General features: G+C 42.8%; 1 protein-coding gene across 1 annotated transcript in view; it reads left to right on the forward strand.

The window, feature by feature from the left end:
• The first annotated feature begins 1,926 nt into the window (after positions 1-1,926).
• The window catches only part of SLC22A18 (solute carrier family 22 member 18), a 106,715-nt gene continuing 89,027 nt past the window's right edge, over positions 1,927-19,614 (forward strand). The window contains exons 1-4 of the mRNA XM_048485458.1: positions 1,927-1,996; positions 13,161-13,376; positions 15,823-15,920; positions 18,343-18,488. Coding sequence (XP_048341415.1) covers positions 13,197-13,376; positions 15,823-15,920; positions 18,343-18,488 — 424 coding nt within the window. The 5' untranslated portion in view covers positions 1,927-1,996; positions 13,161-13,196. The remainder of the gene's footprint in view (positions 1,997-13,160; positions 13,377-15,822; positions 15,921-18,342; positions 18,489-19,614) is intronic.

The raw sequence follows: 19,614 nt of genomic DNA on the forward strand, positions 1-19,614 counted from the left end.
CATGAAAGGCCTTATTGTATGGAAATGGACAGGTGGTCCATTTCATGGCATTGAGGTAAAATAGCATCACCTGATAAAAAACATCCCATTGAGCATCTGTCAAAGAGAAAGGACTTTTTCCCCCAAGCAGTTGGTAACCCTAAGTAACTAAGTAGCTCTTAGGCAACCCTCAGTAGTTGCATCGCTCAGTTCTACAGCTAATCCCTGCTGATGTGAGCTTGCGTGAATGATTTGTTCATTCAGGTGCACTTCTCTGGCCTACTCCACCTGTAATGTGAACTTCAGCTTTTTGCTGTATTTGAAATTTCTGCTGCATTCAGATTTTCTTTCTGTAGGAAATAAGCTAACATATGGAGCGTGCCTTCCTTTGTTCCTAATATTCAAAGAGAGTGAAGGACATTGGAAGTCAGGTTGACATTGCTTTTTGTGGAGCGTTGGTGCCCCCTAATGCTGAAAAAGTCACAAAACTGACTATTACTATTTGCCGGAGGAGGTATGTATGAAGAGTTGCCGGCACCAGGTCCTGTGAAGGCTTCTGTACGTTCAACAATTTCATGGAAGGGGAAAATCCACAGGTACATCTTCTCCTTTAATACTTTCATGAAAAAAACATACTTGGTTTAACAACAACTTCCACTCAAGAGCTCTCTGCAAACAACTTGCAGTCCAAGGTTGCTGCCCTGTTAAAAAATAGACATAGAAAGGAAAAGGATCCATAGCCCACTAAGCACTTTGAGAGTATGGTGTGTATATCTGGAGTATGAGAAAGGCAAATCAATTCTGTGAAAGCTAAGGTTCAATTTAGACACCAGGTGGGAAATGTGTCACTTGACCTATAGCAGCAGGGTGCCTCTCCTACTGCTCATGGCCAGTAGGGTTATCAACTAACCTGAAAAATCCAGCCTGGCCTGGTCCTGTGTACTTAACAGCAATCTGCAGAAATTACCAGGTGAGGCTTCCCAGGGCAAAGAGATAACAATTATCTGCAGACATTGACTGATATGGAATAATCTGTTGATGGCACACAAGTAAAAGGGGCAGGATACATTTGGCAATTGTCCTGGCCAGTCTATGAAGGGAGCAGGACCGGAAAGGCTCCACTTCCATTCAAGATGTGCTGAGACAAACTGTGGGCCTGGGATGAAAGTGGGACTTGTAGGGATGTGAGATACCCCATATGTCCCGGCTCGTCCTCTGCGATCAGCAGAGGCGAATCTACTGGAGATCCCTGGCCCCTTGATGACGCGGCTGGCCTCCACACGGGCCAGGGCCTTCACAGCCCTGGCACCGGCCTGGTGGAACACATTACCACCAGCTATTCGGGCCCTGCGGGACCTTGGAGAGTTCCACAGGGCCTGTAAAACCGAATTATTCCACCAGGCCTTTGGAGAGTCCAGCCGCCGATAATGCCCCGCCCCCCCCCTGCTAGTAGGGTCCCCTAACATCATTGGGACCCCTCCTCATTTTTGGAAGAGGGTGGTATATGGGTCTCGCGGGCCCTATTGTAGAATGTACCTGTTTTAAGATTTTTATGTTTTTTGTATGACTTTATGTTGTTCACCGCCCTGAGCCCTCCGGGGATAGGGCGGTATAGCAAGTTTAATAAATAATAATAATAATAATAATAATACCGTCTAAAGCATAACTAGGATATGTTTGATACTTCATGTTGACAGAGCTTCACACAACATGGTATGAGGGAACAGTAACGTATGAAAGCAGAACTGGTATACAATGGATTATTTCTGCATTTCGATTTCACTTAAGGGAGACAAGAGTTCCTACATTGTATATTGTACTGGAGACAAAACAAAAATGAGGAAGTGTGACTCATTTTTACATCCTGCCCTTTCCCCCACCCTTTTATTTTGTAACACACAAGGCTGCACTAAGAGTGGACTGAATGTTCTTCATTGATGGGTGTAACATGCTCCAGTGAACCTGAGGTTTCTTCAAAAGCAAAAAAACACACAAACAAACAAACCCAGGGGGAGTGGTAAGTGGGAAGAGGAAATAAATTCTTAATTTTTTGTATTCTGCTGCCTCTCCATTCCAACAATGCCATCCTAAGCAGGGATATACCCATCTATGCTCATTAACTTCAATGGGCCTATAGGGTATAACTCTGTTTAGAACTGCACTGCAAATCACACAAATCTTCCCACCCCCATTGGGTACCAAATATACACTTTCCTCTCTAAATGTGTATGTGGGATCCCATTAGTGGGGAAAGTGGCCCAGAAGGATAAATTTTAGAGCAGAGAACTGACAGGATAGGGTAGCATTCAGCAGCTTCTCCGCTGAAAAGTAATACTTTTTTTGTGAAGTATATTAACCTATATACTTTTTTAAAAAAAAATCCAAGCTGTTTGTTCCTCATTCCTATGTTTTTGCCACAATCAAACTTCTGACCAAATTTATTCTACCATCAAGATAGACCAAAGCTTATGATCCCATTTAAAGTTGCCTCAAGGGATTCTTTGATGATAGCTTTTCTACTTCTCCATCCCCATGTCTCGTTTTCAGCAAGATTTAACCATGGTCCATCCTCCAAGTCAATGTTTCTGTACATACTCTACCCATCTCCTGATTAAGTTGGATGCTATAGCTACCAAAAAAGGAGATTCAGTCTACCTGGTACATCACTATGGGCAGGGAAGAAGTATTTACCAAAGAAAGTGAGATTAAAGGACAAGGCCTAGACAAACAGAGGGAACAAATGAAGCTGCCTCATACTAAGCCAGATGATTGCTGTATCAATATTAGTATTGTCTATATCTTTTTCAGTGAAGCTCTTATCGGTATTGACTGTTTTATATCCACGATTTTTTAAATTTAAGATTACTAGTAGACTGTGGGCTGGTATTTATGTAGAAGATATAAAATACATGACATGATAAGCATTTACATTAGCTTTAGCTGTCGTGGGGAAGAGACTGTTGGCTGTGTACCCAAACCACACATGTTTTAAAAGCAGCCTATCTGTACCTTGGCACTGAACACCAAATCCTACTATAAACCAGCAGTTTAGCAGGGAGGAGGAGCTCAGGGAACTAAATTCAGTTTCCCATGAACTGCTGAGTAATGATATAATTGATTTTCCTGCAGGGGTCTTCGTGCACAGACTGCACACATGGAAGCCTGCTTTGGCTTGCCTGTAGCCCTTAGCGGAATAGGACCAATCATTTTAAAGTCTAGCATGGGCTGTAATGTTGGGTCTCAGTCACCTAGTATATACAAGGTTGTAATTAAGTGAGATTTTGAAAATGTAATAGCATTTTACTTATTTGAGGTAGGAAAAAGTAGCATCACATCATTTAACTCTTTACTGTTGGTGAAAGTGACTTCATATGTGCATGCTTAAATTGTTCAGAATATAGTGGAAGAAGGTTGTGCCACTTACATTAGTAATTTTGGAGCAGAGCATGTTATGATATAGCATTATTTCATCCATGTTAACTGTCAGATTACTGTACTCTGAGACATTTTGGCATCATCAGAGGGATTTCTTAAGGACAATGTATGGAGTAACTTATAAATATTGCTAGTAATTCTTAAGAAGGCAACCATAAACAAAGATTGTTACCTTACAATGCTGCATAATTTCTTTTCCTCAAGTTTGTGATTTCAGGGCTGCCATTCTCTCTGGAATAAGGGGGAAACTATATGTTGTGTGTTATTACCCTTTTAATTACCCTTTTACTTACTTTTATCACTGGCAGCTGCTGGGACTCTGATTATGAAAGAAGAGCCTACCTGGGATTATTTAATCTTTTCCTCTCACTCCTTTTGTAAACTGAAAATCACCCTCCCAGCTATTTGTGAAGAAAACATGCGGGCATAGGATAAAAATAGCTTGCAGGGGTTATTTTCGTTAGGGAAATTGGCTGAACAAAAATGGTTACTTATTAATTTCTTCCAAAAACTTTGTTCTAATCAGAGCTCCATGTGTCTCCTTGTAAGTAAAAAAAAAAAGCCAAAATGTTTGGAGACCTTTTTACTGCTTTACCTTATGATGTGTATGTTGGGCCAAATTTTAAATAGCCTAATTTACATATGAAGCTGTGGTGGGAGAAATAAAGGAAATCAGGCATAAGCAAGCTAAGCTCCCCTTCTGAATTCACAGGCAGTATTAAATTAGCAGTTACATGTGTAACAGCTTCTAGCACAGCCAGTGAAAGCAGAACCGAGTCTCTGTGCACAGTGGAATTCTACAGTCTGGTTGGTTAAGGAATAAGTTAACATTTAAGCTTGTTCTTTAGAAAAGATATAGAAGTTCTTTATTGTAAGAGAATGCCATACTAGATTGAAAGTTATCTAAACCAGGATGAAGAGATTGTAAAAGGTATGTCCAACACTCGTGTGTGTGTGTGTGTGTGTGTGTGTGTGTGTGTGTGAGAGAGAGAGAGAGAGAGAGAGAGAGAGAGAGAGAGAGAGAGAGAGAGAGAGAAGGAAAGTGATTGGAAGGAGGGAAACCCCAAGAGTAGCATTCTGGGTGACAAAGGAAAGGTCAGAGAGCCCCGTCTAACTCTCTACTGCCCTCTTCTGAAAATCCAAAGTTTTGTGCTGGCCTTGTGCTTGGCCTTCCAATAGCCAAGTTGAATAAAATCTTAGGAGCATTTTTTCTGAGAATAAGACCCAATTAAAAGACCTGAATAAAATTCTGAGCAGATTCATTTGGATTGCTGTTAGGCAGCCCCATCTACAAGGCTGGATGCCCAGATGCAGAATTGCATCCACTCCGCCCACTGTTCCCAAGAGGGCTTTCCAGTGGTGTGGCAGAAAACACAAAAAAGCCTCCCCAGCACTGGAAGGCTCCCATTGGGCTTAATGGACTTAACACCTCCAAAAAGGTGGCATTGTCCAAAGCTCTGGGCACTAGAGCCGTTAAGGCAACAACTGAGTTGAAGCTAACTAGCGTCAGCTCCCTCCCAGCCATGCCTCCAAAACAACAACGATAACAATAACAATAACAATAATAGGCTCTATCCCAAAAACACTAGGGCAGCACTTGAAACATCTTCGAATTGACAAAATTAACATCTGTCAAATTCAGAAGGCAGCCCTGCTGGGATCCACCCGAATACTATGCCGATACATTACAACTTCCTAGGCCTCTGGGTGAGGCTCGAATTGTAATGAAGGCCAACAACCAGCTAAAGATCTGGCAGCTATGAAATCTACCATAATAATAATATTAATATTTCATAGACCGCCCACCCCTTAAGGGCTCTGGGCGGTGTACAATAACAATCAATGCACAGTAAAATACTAGTATAAACATCAAACATTAAAATATCGTAAAATCACAACAGCAGCATTATCATAAAACCCATATAATCAAATTTATAAACCTCCCACATTAATTGGTGGCATCCAATCCTAATGCCAGGAGGGGACCAGTAATGCCAAAACCAACAGCAATATAATACAAGGCAATGCCAGGGATGGTGTAAGAATATACTGTGGGGGCATAAAGAGGGGGCAGGCAATCCGCAGCTGGCCTCCCCAAAAGCCCGGTGAAACAACTCAGTTTTGCAAGCGCTGCGGAATTCACCAAGGTCCCACAGGGCCCTAAAAGCAAATGGAAGAGTGTTCCACCAGGCAGGAGCCAGGTCCATAAAAGCCATGGCCCAAGTAGATGCCAGCCGCATCATTTGAGGGGCAAGGGAAAGCCCGCATAGAGCGAGTTACAATTGTCTAGGCTGGAGGTGACCATTGCATGGATCACCATGGCCAGGTCGACCTGGGAGAGGTAGGGGGCCAGCCGCCGGGCTTGGCGAAGATGAAAAAAAGCAATCTGGGTAACATGGGCCACCTGGCTCTCCACAGAGAGAGAAGAATCCAGGCGAACCCCCAGACTGCAGGCCAAAGAGATTGGGCCAAAGAGACCCCCTCCAATACCAGCAGCTGAAAATCCTCAAGCCCCTCACTGCAACCCAGCCAGAGGACCTTCATCTTCGATGGATTAAGTTTTAACCTGCTCTGCTTCAACCAACCAGCAACCACCTCCAAACAATGCTGTAGAGCCACAGGGGCAGAGGCTGCCCTCCCCTCCATCAACAGAATGAGCTGGGTGTCATCAGCATATTGATGACAGACTAACCCAAAGCTCCGCACCCACTGAGCAAGGGGTCGCATGTAAATGTTAAACAAAAGTGGGGATAACAAGGCCCCCTGGGGCACACCGCAATAAAGCGGGTACCTTTGGGAGGCCTGGTCCCCAAACCACACCTGCTGATCCCTATCACAGAGAAACGAGGTATTCCACTGAAGAACTGTGCCCCACTCCCCAGAAGCAGCCAGGTGGTGGTCAAAAGGTTGTGATCGACCACATCAGACACTGCAGTAAGGTCTAACAATACCAGCAGTGCTCATCGCCTTGATCAAGCTGCATGCGGAGCATATCTGTGACAGCGACAAGGATGATCTCCGTCCCATGCCGAGCATGGAAGCCGGACTGGGAGGGTTTGAGCACCAATGTGTCCTCCAAGAAGCCCTGAAGCTGCTCCAACACTACTCTCTCAATTACCTTCCCTAGAAACGAAAGATTCGAAACTGGGCGGTAATTGGCCAGATCACCGGGATCTAAAGATGGTCTTTTCAAGAATGGGCGGACCATTGCCTCTTTCAACCCACTCAGAAATACTCCTTGCTCAAGTGAGCAGTTAACAATATTTAACAGGTGGGGTTGCAACGGCATGCTTTAATTAGCCAGGAGGGGCACGGATCCAGAGGACAGGTAGTAGGTCTAACAGCAGCTAGGACTCTGTCAACATCGGTCTCAGTGAGCAGGGTAAACTGATCCAGATAAGGCCCTGAAGACGGCAACGGGGCCTCCTGTTATGCTGGTGGGAGCGCAGGAATGCTGTCACGGTGTTCTATGCCATGTTCAACCACCATGGAGGGCCTCCAGCAGTGGATTTGGACCCCCTCTTTGGATGGGGCTGTAAATCTGTTGCTGCAAAATGAGCATGAAGCTAAAGGCACCTCTAAAGATCAACAGATTTGTCATATTCTGTTGTTGATTTTCATCAGATGCATGAAGAGCTATCCTCAGCTGGCAAATGAGTATTTATTTTTGGACACATTCAGCTGAACAATGCACATAGAAAGAACAATCAAGGGTACACTATACATGGATTGTATGTGCATTCACTGTAACTTATAAACAGGGCTTATATTGTTTTTCTTGCATGTATGTTACTCATGTTGGTTGGAGAAAGAGAGATCCTGTGTGAAACTGGCCGGAGGAATCTGATTACTGTCCATTAAGAACAATTGCTGTTTCTTATTTAAATTCACTTCATAAATGGTGCACTCCATCTGATTTCAAGGGTGGAAGCAACAGACTACTAATCAAAAAGTACTAATTATCTGTACAGGATTGCTTTATCTCCCTTTGGGATTCCTGTGTCATTATAGCCGATTATGCATAAAATGCTTACCTCAGAGCTCTTAACCACTACACCATGCTGGGACTACACCCCACTCTGCCACTTGAGCTGTGAAGGCTTATCTGGTGAACCAGATTAGCTTGTGCACTCCAACATATGCCAACACATGTATTTTAAAGTGTATTATCATCTCTTATGATGTGACTATTGCTTGTTGTAAACCGCCCTGAGCCCTTTAGGGGAGGGCGGTGTATAAATTCAATTATAAATAAATAAATAAGAACATAAGAACATAAGAACATAAGAACAAGCCAGCTGGATCAAACCAAAGTCCATCTAGTCCAGCTCTCTGCTACTCGCAGTGGCCCACCAGGTGCCTTTGGGAGCTCACATGTAGGATGTGAACGCAATGGCCTTCTGCGGCTGTTGCTCCCGATCACCTGGTCTGTTAAGGCATTTACAATCTCAGATCAAAGAGGATCAAGATTGGTAGCCATAAATCTGGGTGACCTTGGACTAATCACAGTTCTTCAGAGTTCTCTCAGCCCTACCCACTCACAGGTGTTTGTTTTTGGGGGGGGGGGAAGGGGAAGGAGACTGCAAGTCCCTTTGAGTCTCCTTACAGGAGAGAAAGGGGGTATATTAACTCCTCCTCCTCCTCCTCCTCTTCTTCTTCTTCTTCTGGGACTCTTCAGTGTACAGTCAGCTTACAGCGGGGTCTCTTCACATTTTTCTATTTCCATATGAGGAACCATTCTCTGCCTGCCCTGAAACTAGCTTGCAGGTCTCAATGGGCCTCTGCAGCTTTTCCTGATTTTCTTAACTCCGCCCATCAACTTCTTTTAAAGGCACAAATCTCATCACTTACATACTTGCAAGATAAAGGGCTCTGTTAAAGCCCTTTGAATTGTATTTATACCATTATACCTGTGATAGCAGGTATATTGATATTGTGGCCCCTTTTCCAGCATAACCTATCCTCAAGAGAAAGAGACAAAGCCTATCACCCATGGGGACAGGGGGCCCCAATGGGAAGGGTGCACAAAACCACTCCCACCCCCTCCTCCCCAGCACCGACCCAGCTTGGAAGAGCTGGGTCGGCACGGGGGAGGTGCCTAAAGACAAATGCCACATGATGCGTTGATGGCTACTAGCAATGATGGCTCTGAAAAGGGATCAAACAGATCCATGGAGGAGAAGTCCATCAATGGCTGCAAGCCATAGTGACTAAAGAAAACCTCCATATCCTGAGGTGGCAGATCTATGAATATCAGTGCTAGGAGACCACATCAGGGAAGGCCTTGTCTCTGTACCCTGTTTGTTCACACTCCAAGCGAGCTGGTTAGTCACTACATGACACAGGATGCTGGAGTACATGGACCACTGGTCTGATCCAGCAGAGCGTTTCATGTTTTTATCTTCTCAGAGACCAATGAGACTTTTAAATTAAAGGTAAGATTTTCAGAAGTTAAGCTTGACTAAAACGCCATACATGGTTTTTTCTGCTAGTATTTTTGTTAAGGGCAAATCTATATTTTCTGTTCTAGGAGCACTACACTTAATAAACCAGCAGCATCTCCTTTCCTCCTGTGTACACTGTGTTTCCCCTTTGTAGAAATGCAAAAGTATTTGTCTATTTTTTATTTGTTACCTTTGAATTTATGTGTAATGCAATTTATGTTTAGCAACTCACATCATTTTTGACACAGCCAGGACCCCAAGGCAGGTGACAACAGTGAAAAAATACCACAATATTAACATGAAAGTAATTAAAACACATAGTTCAAACAGAGCTTAATATCCCACCTTTTTCCCATGGAGCTCAAGGCCACCTACACGGAGTTTCCAATGCAGGCACTGACCAGCCCCAGTACATGATAATGTGCCTTCAGGCCATACAATGGAACTCCAAATAAGATAATTCCTGTGGCTTGGCTCATGCATTCCTTTTCTGAAAATAAAGTGGGGAGATTAAAGAAATCACCTCTCCCTGCTTCTTCCACAGCGAGTTATAACACGAGCAGGAATAACTAGTTCTAAGAGTGCCTATATTAGCTAAGCCTCCTCAGTTACAGAGTAAATTCCCATGCAAGCATTATGGCTCTGACTGTGCAGTTGTAAGTGGAGTTTTACTTTTCTAAGCTCATTGCTTTTAATGGATTCAGAAGGGTGTAACTTTGTTCAGGATGGCACTGTTGGAGGTTAATTCCTAGGTACCCATTTCTTTTCTTCCTGTTCTATGACAGCTTTGTGTGAAGATCATAAAACTGTGCCAGGAGGTTGGGATAGAGTAGGAATCACCAATATTGTGTCTTTGGATGTCATGGCAACCACCAGCACCTATGAAGTGTTTTTGGAAAGTGAGCAGAGGCTGTGGAATTTTTGCCCAGCAAAGCTTCTGATAAGCCATTAGATATCTGAGAAGTGGGAACCTACAAAGGGCTTGTGGGAGGCATTTCATTGCCCTCTTCCTTAATATTTCCTCTTTCCCTTTCTTGAAAGTTCCCATAGACACTCCCCTTTTCCTGCTTTCATTTCTCCTTAGGGTTGCCAGGTTAGGAAATTTATGGAGATTTGGGGATGCAGCCTTGGAAAACAGAACTGCAAGGGACTTCAAGGGTCATCTAGTTCAATCGTCTCCATAACACAGGAAATTCACAACTACTTCTCCCCCCCCCCCCACACACACACGCTTCTCCAGTGACCCCTGCTCTATGGCCAGAGGTGAGGTTTGGGAGGGAAATGACATCAGCAGGGTATAATGGCATAGAATCCACCCTCCAAAGCAGGAATTTTCTCCAGCAGAAATGATCTTGGTCACTTGGAGATTAATAGTATTAGTGGAAGATTTCTAGGTGCCACATGGAGCTTGGTACCCTAGCTCTTCCCCTGCCTTTTATGCACACAAATTCCAGCCACAAACCCAGGTCACCCACAAACAAAGAAGGGGTCTCTAGCTACTTGGAGACACACCCAGATATACAGAAATATATCAATTAACCAAAAGTAATCAAACCCAGTGGTGGGATCCAAAAATTTTAATAACAGGTTCCGATGGTGCTGGGATTCAAACAGTGGTGCCGCCACACACACGCACCTCCAGTCCCTATTGGGCAGGGAGGTTGCTTTAGTAACTCCTTCTCGGCACTCAGAAAAAATTAGTAACCACTTCTAGAGAAGTGGTGAGAACTGGTTGGATCCCACCTCTGATCAAACCTAAACATCAGACAAAGTCCCAAACTGCTCCAAAAGCTATGGAGTGTTGGGAGCAGCTCAGTGTCAATTAAAAGATCAAAAAGGGATGATGAGAACTTAGCCTGCTTAAGCGCCTGAGAATCTTCTAGAAGATCATAGGGAGATTTTAGGACTGATAATAATGAGGTGTGGTTCAAGGCAGTAGAAGTAATGTAGAATGACCTTTGTATATTCATTAGTTTTTGCACAAGGCCTGTTAGTTTTGCATTCAGTGTCAAGCACCATATATGGCAGTTCTTTTCTGGGTTTTTTGTAACTCTGTGATGGGATAGGTTGTGAGCCCTGATGCTCCAACCAAGGGTCATAGGGACAGGGAAAAGGAAAGAGGAGGGGGGGGGCTCTATAAAAGGGTTCTGTCAAATGTTAACATTTGGAACCCTAGACATGTTGGAACATTTGGAACCCTAGACATCAGGACAAATTCCCAAAGTATTATTCTCTCCCCCATGATTCCATGTGACCTCCAAGTGGTCATTATGTCTCATGGTAAAATGGTTGGCCCTGTTATGTTAATAACAGTCATAAAACTGAGCCACTTAACTATCTCCATCTCATTGGTGAGCTCCCTAGATGTGCAGAAAAATATAACTTAAGGGATGTTTGAAACAAAGCTGTGGCTGTTTCTATTGGATGATTTTGCTCTTTCTCTTGAGGATCAGCCTGGAGGATAGATACATCAATGGATTGCTTTCATTTTTTTTATTTTCTGCTTGGCTAATTGTTAGATAATTTTTACACAGTCCCTGTGAGGTGCAGAAAAGGAAGTGAGTCTCTTTTTGGTAGTAAATGCAAACAAGGACATTTGTTTATGCCCTGGTGAGTGTAATGTTACCATTAGCCTACCTTTAGACTGTAAGTAAATCCCTGTTCCTCAATGAAAATATTAATAATGCTTTCAGTTGTTCAATTTGTTACCAATTTTGCACAATTTTTTAGAATTGCAGCTTTTACAGCAGAATAATTGCTTTGAACTGTACTTTATCATGATACAAGCAACTACTTGTGGATTGTCTGTGCCTTTTGAAGGAAAAAAGCTAGTGCCAAAATAAAAAGGGGATCAGATGTGCAAGGAAATCTGCTAAACATAACTGCATTTATTATCCACGCTATTTCCAACTGTACAAATATTGTAATTTGTGCATGAAAATGCTTGAGCCATTGTTTTATGGTTTATTATCTGAAGTACTGTTGGTGAACCTGGTATCATAAAGAAACTTTAGAGAGGCTAGATTAAACTCTTGATTCTCATACTGTGTTTTGACATTTACATGTAAACAGCAACATATGTATCAATTTTTGGATATTTTATTGTTTTTCAACATTTATTAAGCATATAGGCTTAATAAGCAATTTCATGGCATATAATGCACGTGAACAGGATCTCCATTCCCCCCCCTTTCCCCCCCCAAGGTGTAAAATAGGGCTTTGGGGAAAGGCCAAGCCTGTCAGATGAGGAGGCAGGTCTGTTCATGGCCTTTGGCAAAGCCAAGCATAACATAGCTCCCAGTGGTCGTGGTCAGGAGGAAAGCCTGTCCTCTTCCTCTCCCCTTCGTTTGACTCTAAGCTGCTCCAGGGCTTGCAGCACCCCAGCAGAGCACAAGGTAGGTGACAGAAAAGAGGGGTGCATTAGGCATTCTAAACCATTAATGGTCATGGTCAGGGGCATATCTTGGGGGTGGGGGGTCATGTCGTGAGTGTTTAAAATGTGCCCTAAGTCCTTCCAGAAGTCTCATGTGCCCAAAGCCTACCCTGGCCACTGTTAATGCATGGTTCTTAAGGGAGCGGAGGGAGACAAGATATTGGAAGGTCCTGAAGGTGGCCAGAGGAAGGAGGGAGATAAGCAAGGCCTACCGTAGGAAAGTTACATGAGGGTCTATGTCTCCCACTGCATAGAACTTTGAACATATCAGGAACCTTTAGCTCTCCCTCCTCTTTGCTTGCCATAGTCTCACCCAACCAACAACTGCAGCTTCTGTCTTACCAAGGCTTGAGACTCCTCCCTGAGTCCAAAGGTTTCCCTCTCCCTTCCCCCACGTCATACCAGCAGCCTAATTGGAGAAGGAGGCATGCATGCTGCAGAATAAGCTGTCTCTTCCATGCAATTGTGCCTCCCCCACCTCCTGCTGCTGCTCTCTCTCTGCCCACTGCCCAGGGCACCTTCTCTCCTCACCCCCCCCCCTTCACACCACCAAGATCTGGCACTGAATTCACTTTGAACTGGTTTATATGTAATTCAACTCTTTGGTACAGATTCCTTTGAATACAAAAAATCCTCAAATTAGCAGGTGTAATAATATTTCTTTTCATGGAGAAGCAGAGTGGTTAAAATTAGAGTCTCCAAGTGGTTATTTTTACCAGAACTGATTATATAAAAATGTGGTCACCATAAAACACAGTCAAACATAGTGACTCATCTCAAAGTACAACTTGTGACTTTTGTACCTTATATTGCAATGAGCTTGTGTTCCTGACAAGCTAGTTGTTCATTGTTATGTTTCATTGCTCCAGGTGAAGTACTGTCCCTGATAGCTTCTCTGGTGCAGCATGAATTTAGAAGTCCGTTCTGAAAGAGAGCAACAAAGACTGAAAAACAGAGGAGAGTCCTTGGGGAAACCACTTGCCAAATCAGTAAATGAGATCTCAAAGCAAAGGGTTATTCGAGCTACCTATCTGATTACAGCTGTTGGCCTGACTTGTTTGTTCATGCAGTTTGGGATTGTTCCAGTAAGTATGGTGAACCTTTTGCAATTATACAGCAGGGTGGGAGACTGGCCATTTACTCTGTTGAACAGTAGCATGTTAGCTTATGCAGCTGTGTAGCTTCAGTTTGACAGTATAATTTCTATACTGGTATGATTTTCTGAAATAAACACTATTTGTGACTTTTAGCTTTCTGAAAAAGTGAGGACCATTTAATTCCAGTAGAGTAAAACACTCTGTCATTTGCTTGTAACCTCTAAGCTGAACCATTATGAATAGGTTCCATATTCAGAATCTGTTCCTCAGCTGATCTTGATTGAAACTGAGTTGCAGTTTGAGACTAAGGCCATTTCCGCACGGGACAATTAAACCAGGTTAGAACCAAGATCTTACGTACAGGGTCTATTTTATCCCTGTTTCTGCCTCCACACGGCTCCCTGCTTCTTCTCAGGAGGCGAGTTAGGACTGGGAGGTAATGCTCCATTTTGTTCCACATGAGCACAGGACCTCTGTATTTTCATTGCAGGCAGATCTGAGCATGCCCGGTGTCCTACGTTATGATTGGCTGTTGATTTTGAGTGGCAGCTTGAATAGACATCAGGCAGGGAGATCAGGCAGCTGGGCAGGTCAAATAAACTGGGTCTGCTCCCGATTGGTGTTTTTGTGTATGCGCTGTGGGAATGGAAGAAACTGATCTGTGTTTTTAATGGTTTAAAATATGATTTTGCTGTCAGAGAGAGAAAACTAGTGAATAGGCCTGCTAATTGGTTTAAAATAAAGATTGTACTGAGGAAAATAGGCCAAGTGATTGGGAATTGATTACAAGACACTTCTCTGTGTACAAGAGGGCAATACATTATTCCATCCACTTTTTTAATAGGTTACAGTACACATGGCCATAAGGAAGCTACTCAGCTATAACCCTGAAATAGTCGCAGTCAGCAGGTTTTGCTTGGAATGGCAAGCTTCTACGCTGTCCATTTTCTCCAGGGTTTTTGAGTGGCAGCATTGAGCAGATCTGAGCATGCCTGGTGTCCCACATTCTGACTGGCTGTTGATTTTGAGCGACAGTTTGAATGGATGCCAGGTGGGGAGATCAGGCGATCATGAAACCAATAAATTAAATAATTTAACAAATTAAACCATTCTAGCAAATAAAATAGCTTCCCATATGGCGATTTAAATCAAACACATTGCCCATAAATCAAATTCCACTCTCAGCCCAGTTTTATAAATCCTATGTGGGCGGGAGAGGAGGGGGGCCAGCATGATACAGTATAGTCCATAGTGGCTTCAGTTGTAGACTCGATGAAACATCTTAGTTTTACAGGCTCTGCAGAATTGGTTGATATCCTGCACAGCCCTAATGTTCACTGGTAATGAATTCCACCAAGTAGAACCCAGGGTCAAGAAGGACCTGCTTTACTGGAGGTCAGCCGAATTTCCCTGGGGCCAGGGGCCACCAAGAGATTGCTATCTGAGGATCAAAGAGTCCTCCCTGGGTGGTATGGGGAGATGCAGTCCTGAAGATACAATGGCCCCAGACCACTCAAAACCTTAAAGGTTAACATTAAAGCCTTGAAGACTATCCAGAATTCAACTGGTAACTAGGACAGCCAATAGAGTACAGGTCTTATGTGCTCCCCCACTGGAGTCCCAGTGAGCACTCTCTCTGCCGTGTTCTGGACCAGTTGTAATTTCTGGAGCAATCTCAAGGGCAGGTCAGCATGTTTTAGTTGTGGGGGAGGGATGTTCCACAAATTGCTACTTGGGGATTGGAATGTAGTTAGTAGATTTGCTGCTTAATAGTAGTGCAGACACAGATGAGCATATGTGAAGAGCCTTATATGAATCAGATCATCAGTTCTTCAAGGTTGCTGTTATGTACTTAAACTGGTAGTGGCTCTTCACTGTCTTGGGCAGAAGTCCTTCACATCATCTATTTCCTGGTCCTTTAAACTGGAGATGTCAGGGATTGCCCCTGGGACATTCTGCTTGTCCAGCAGAGGTTCTTTCTTTGAGACACAGTGGGGAATGGTGATATGGAAGGACATCTTTGCTGATGTCAGGCATGGTCAGAAAACAGCCACCCCCTATATGGGTAAAAAAAAAAAGGCAGACGTTTTTTCATTGGCCCAATTTCCACTGATGTATGGATCATATGCTGTAGTTCTGCATGAAGCTGAATATAGAAACGGAATGATTGTGGTACAAAAAGTGTTGTAGCATGGGCCCCACTTGTGAGACATTTGTAGTAAAAAGTAGGCCCTATGTTATAGATTGTAATTAAAAATTAGTTTCAGGCTTTTTTATTTTGGCTGGAAGGGGGAGTAATCACTTGGCATTAGTACTCCTGGACGTACAAACTTAAAAGTCTAAGGCTTGACCTCACTACAGACTTGGAATTGAGTATTAACTTCTTTGACATTCAAAATGTAACTCGCACTCCTCTCTCTTTTCTCTATTTCAGTATTTGGCCACAAGCCTGGGTTTAGATGCAGTTGAATTTGGCTACTTGCAAACACTCTTTGGTGTTCTTCAGCTTCTGGGAGGTCCCATGTTTGGGAGGTAAACATAACAGCCATTGTTGTGAGTCCCATGGAATGTCAGAATTATTTGGAATTAACACTACCATGTTATTCCTAGGTCAGAAAAATAATTTAAGTAGCCATCTGGATTTCCTGAACTGGCAGCAGATTCATTACTCTAATAAAATGTGCTAACAATTGGATCATACAGTCTCTATTTTTTCACATTTTGATTGCTACTGAGCCTGGACCATTTCAGGAAATAGCAATAAGGCTGCGTAGAACGAAAGAGAGTGTTATAAGAATGAAAAGAGAGTGAAAAAGATCATAGCAAAATTAATATAATGATCTTTCCTACTTTGTAATTAGATAGCCCTGTAAACCTCTTTTAAATAATAGATGAGAATGGGAATTGTGGTATCAAATTAGAAGACTTCATTCAAGCAGATTTCTACTGTTCCTATTAGAGATAGGAACAGGGCAAAAAAAAAAAGGAGTAGGCAAGACTTACCCGAGTATGCATCTCAATACTAATTATCTTGTCTCTGAGATGTTCCTCTCTGTTGAAGCACAAGGGGGTTTGATTTGGGTGCTGATGGCATCAGATGAGTTGCGTGAGCATATCTGATACATGGGAGACACATGCTGGGTGTTCAGCCACTGGCTTAGTAGACGGGGCAAAAGCTGAGCATGATGCTTTCATGCAAATGTTCTTTTTTGGGGGGGAAATATCTCCTCACAATACATACTGGGGTGAGGGACAAATAAAAATGATAGGCTGGGGAATTCTTTAATCTTTGTTAGCCACATTACTAATATATGCTGCCTTCTTGCCATGGAACAAGGGTTTTGTGCAGTCTTCATTCATAATCATACACAATCATTCATGATCTACCCAGTGTTAATCTCTATTGATTTTTTTTAATGCCAGTGATCTGTGAATGTGCTTAGCTGTTCCACTGAAGTGCAGTTTTGGTGAAACCATTGTGTAATTCTATTCACATTGATATTTAACTATTTACAAACAAGTAAAGTGCCAGATAATGTGAAGGATAAAACCAAACCTGTAGATTTTCCCTACTTCCTTGGTTTAAACAGAAGCAATTTTAATTTCAAGGAAACAACATTTGTTACTTCGATGCCAAGGGAGTAGCTGACTGCCAACTGTGAAACCACACCTTCTGCAAATAGACAAGAGGTGCTTGTATGCTACAGTTAGATCATCAGAAAAACCTTTTAACAGAGCCTAGCTGGTAGTAATTTGGTTACACTTGACAGTTTGAAGTTTTGCTTATCAGAAGGTATTTCAAAAAGGGGACAGTCTTGGCCTTTTCCTCTATGACCCTTTCCACACAAGCCCCAGAAAATGTTTGGCGAATATTTTTTAAAAACCATTTGTCCACCCTTGCCCCCTTGAAACCACTTCCTAGCTGCCATTTTGTGGTTGTTCTGGGAGGAGGGCTGGGGGGGGGGCGCTTGGAAGGGGTTACGTCTTCTTAGATTTGTAGCTACGAAACTGTCAGGCCTGAGCCTGTCAGTTGGGGGTGCAGGGCATTTGCAAGGGAACTGTAAGGTTTCCTCCTCTGCAGGTGTCCAGTTATCACTCTCCCACTGTCTGCGGCTTTGGAGCCAGGAAGAGTAGCTGCTTATCAAATGCGAACTGTTCCCAGTGTTTTTGTGCTTTGTTTAGGGGTAGAGTAAAGCCGTTTGGCTAAGGAGGATGGGGAGCTTTAAGGGATATAGGCAGAGTGTTTGCGTGGGTTCTTCAGAATCGTCTTTGCTGATACTTATCTTCAGGTGCCAAATAAAGACTATAGACCAAATCTACAGTTTCTGTTATTTTCAGACCTGGGGTCTGACAGAAGCTTCAAAGCCTTGTGCTGCGATTCTCTAGGGGTCATGTCTACATAGCTATGCAGACATAACCCTTGAAAATAAAAAAAGTGGAAATAGAGCATGAGATGGTTGACAAGAGCTCAGACATTGGCACTGATGAAAAAGTCTGGGGACTGTGGAGAGCCATGGGAAATGTTTTAAAGAGATCAGATAGCAAGTGAAAACCTTCTAAAGAGATTGCACAGCAAGTTTTCAAAATGTTTTCCCAAAAAAAATCACTAGGGAACAGCATGCAAATAAAACATTTTGAGGCAGGAAGTAAAACATTTTGGGCTAAAAACCATGTGGAACTCCATGGAGGAAATGTTTTTCTTTCCTGTCGCAAAACATTGTATTTGGTTCGTGTGGAATGGACCAAAATCCTACTCCATGTGTCCCAAGGGAGTCATGGGTAATACTTTTCATATTCTCACCCAAGTTGATACTTGTGAACTTTTAAAAATATCTGCTTAAAAGAATCTATGATTTACTGAAATACCACTTCATTTTTTTCCAGTTTGGTGGTTCTGTGTTTACTACTTCATAATCTGTCCCATTTCTTGAATCTTCTGTTTTATTTTCACCAGGTTTTCGGACCAGTTTGGACCCAGGGCTGCACTGACTTTGTCATACATAGCTTCATTTTTGCTCTTCCTGCTCCTTTCGTTTTCCACCAATGTATTGCTGCTCTTTCTTTCCAGGATTCCCTCTATCTTCATACATGAGCTACCAGGTAATCTTGTGAGATTACTTCATGTCTGGAATCAGTCCACTTAAGTCTTGGCTTGAATCTGACCAGGGGCTGCTAGTTTCACATGTAAAATTTAAATATAGATTTGATGATGTGTGTTATGCAAAATAGATCTGACTGATATAGTCTAGAGATGAATTATTTGGAGCTGATAACCTAGCTGGGGAAGAGGGTAGATTCTTTGAATGGAGTTTTGTCTTTGCCTTATTTTTATACCTCACCGACATAGCCTAAAGGAATTCCAGGGAAACTTACAAAAGTCACACAGAAACTATCATAACAATGAAACACCCAATTTAAAAATCAAAGCTCTACTACCAACAACAACAAAAATCAACAGCACAATCGTGGATACTTACATGATATCTAGAAAGTGATGCCTAGTGTGCTTACCTGGGAAGGGAGTGTGAGAAAGGGTACCCATGTTGAAGAAACCTTGCTCCTTGACCTCCAATTAGACCACTCTCCTTGAGATTTTTTTAACTGATGTCTGAGCTATAGGACTTCAGACTGCAGATGGAGATTCATATGGCTTTACATTCAGAAGGGAAACGAAAGCTTTTGTGTGTAGAAATCTTTTGCACCAGAGAAGTGTTTGCATCATGAATTGTGTGAGTCCACAACTGTAATCCAAATACAGCTACATCCCAGATCACAGGTTTGCTATCTCATTGAGGACCATGGATAACAATATAGAGGGAGATCTATGAACAAATCCAACAGAGTTATTTTAAGCTTAAGAGCAGTAGAGGACTGATTCAGATTGGTGCTGTGGCACTGGGCAAGGGTTGAGTTTGTCCCCTTGCCATTTGCTTAAAATAAATTGCCCTTCAGAAGGAGAGTAGGAGCTCAGGGAAAGTGATTTGCCCCATGAAAGTGGCGCAGGGCAAGTGTTAAGCACTTTATGGGATTCCCTGACAAACATCCTTGAACAATTTAATTTGGACATTTGGTTTTCTAATGCAAAAGTTGGTTTGAAAAGTCTAAGGAAGACAAAGGACATTATAAGCTCAACTCAAAAGCCAATCATGAAGCAAGTCTGAACTGTTCAGTAATTATTTTGCTTCAGTCTCCATTAAGAAGGAAAGCTGAGATCACATAGTTACCA

The sequence above is a fragment of the Sphaerodactylus townsendi genome, linkage group LG02 (assembly GCF_021028975.2).
Source record: "Sphaerodactylus townsendi isolate TG3544 linkage group LG02, MPM_Stown_v2.3, whole genome shotgun sequence".
NCBI lineage: Eukaryota > Metazoa > Chordata > Lepidosauria > Squamata > Sphaerodactylidae > Sphaerodactylus > Sphaerodactylus townsendi.